This window comes from Lipotes vexillifer, unplaced genomic scaffold, assembly GCF_000442215.2.
Source record: "Lipotes vexillifer unplaced genomic scaffold, Lipotes_vexillifer_v1.1 scaffold1011, whole genome shotgun sequence".
In the NCBI taxonomy this organism is placed as follows: domain Eukaryota; kingdom Metazoa; phylum Chordata; class Mammalia; order Artiodactyla; family Lipotidae; genus Lipotes; species Lipotes vexillifer.
The window spans coordinates 897373-898977 of NW_006787698.1; the positions used below are offsets into that span (position 1 = coordinate 897373).

The following is a 1605-nucleotide window of genomic DNA, read 5'->3' on the forward strand; positions in this document are numbered from 1 at the left end:
TCAGTATCCTGTAATAAACCATAACAGAAGGCCCTGCCCAGATTTCAACATTACACATTAATTCCTTTGACTTTTTTTAGAAACAAATTCCCTTAGGGTCCCTTGGGTCATCATCTCTTCAGTGTGAATGCTATTTTTTAAACGAGCTTTTCCTAAAAATAGCTTTTGCTCTTTTTTTTCACAAGTTTCTGCCTTTCTGTGCTCCTGCTACTTGGAATTTCCCTCCTCTGGGCCTTGGAGCATGGGGATCTTCCCGCCTGGGATGCCCTCCCCATTTTCTCACCTGTCCCTTCCTCCAGGCGGTCAGCCTCGGCCCTCTTGATCTGCTGGGGTTCCCGTGCTATGTGGGCTCTTGAAGCTTCCCAGATGGTAGCACTTGCTGTGTTCCCGGGGGCTCAGTGCTTGGCTCTGTACACCCAGTCCTGGCACACACAGTAGGTCTGTGGAATGGGCACGCAGGCTCCCCTGGAGATAGGCTGGTGGCGTGTGCCCATTTCCCGGATTGGGAAGACGGTGGTCGCCAACGTTAGCGGCCCGCCCAGGCAAGCCCCTGGCAGCCGGGCCGTGCGGGCTGACGGCGGGTCTGTGTCCCCACCCCCGCGCAGGGCGGATGGACACCTTCAGCACCAAGAGCCTGGCCCTCCAGGCCCAGAAGAAGCTCCTGAGCAAGATGGCATCCAGGGCGGTGGCGGCCGCGTTCATCGACGACACCAGCAGCGAGGTGCTGGACGAGCTGTACCGCGCCACCAAGGAGTTCACCCGCAGCCGCAAGGAGGCCCAGAAGGTGGTCAAGAACCTCGTCAAGGTGGCCGTGAAGCTGGGTGTCCTGCTGCGCAGCGGGCAGCTGGGCGGCGAGGAGCTAGCGTGGCTGCAGCGCTTCCGGCAGCAGGCGCGCCGCCTGGCCATGACCGCCGTCAGCTTCCACCAGGTGGACTTCACCTTCGACCGGCGCGTCCTGGCCGCCGCCCTACTCGAGTGCCGGGACCTGCTGCACCAGGCAGCGGGCGCGCACCTGACCGCCAAGTCCCACGGCCGCATCAACCACGTGTTCGGCCACTTGGCTGACTGCGACTTCCTCGCCGCGCTCTACAGCCCGGCTGAGCCCTACCGCTCCCACCTGCGCAGGATCTGCGAGGGTCTCACCCGGCTGCTGGACGAGGAGAGCATATGACCTCTGACCTGACCTCCGACCTCCTCGTCCGGCTTCCCGCTGGGGGCGGGGCTTGCTGGAGGGTTTTTAACCTCTTTTCTCCCAGTCTGACTCTGGCCAAAACCACCCCGCCCAACACACACGCACGCACGCACGCACGCAGGCACACACACGCGCTCTCTCTCGCGCGCGCCTCTGTAGCTCTAAGGACCCGGTCACCTCTCCTCTGGCCGAGTCTCCGTGGGGAGAGGAACTCAGCGCAGAGCCCGGCACGGCCTGCCTGCGCCAGCATTCTCCCGGGGCACCTGGAGACCACTGCCTGCTCCGGCGCACCGTCTGCACAATAACCCTTGAGCCACCGGTCTGAACCCCTCAGATCACTTGGTGTCTCTGACAGCTGGCGGCTTCCCACTTCATAATGTTGCCTGGGCTTTTGCATTCCTGCAGAGAGGATT

At 61.8% G+C, this 1605-nt stretch overlaps 1 protein-coding gene across 1 annotated transcript; it reads left to right on the plus strand.

The window, feature by feature from the left end:
• The first annotated feature begins 610 nt into the window (after positions 1-610).
• TNFAIP8L1 (TNF alpha induced protein 8 like 1) lies at positions 611-1171 on the plus strand. Its single transcript, XM_007460533.1, has one exon. It carries the CDS (start codon positions 611-613, stop codon positions 1169-1171), a length of 561 nt encoding a protein of 186 aa, XP_007460595.1.
• The last annotated feature ends 434 nt before the right edge of the window (positions 1172-1605 follow it).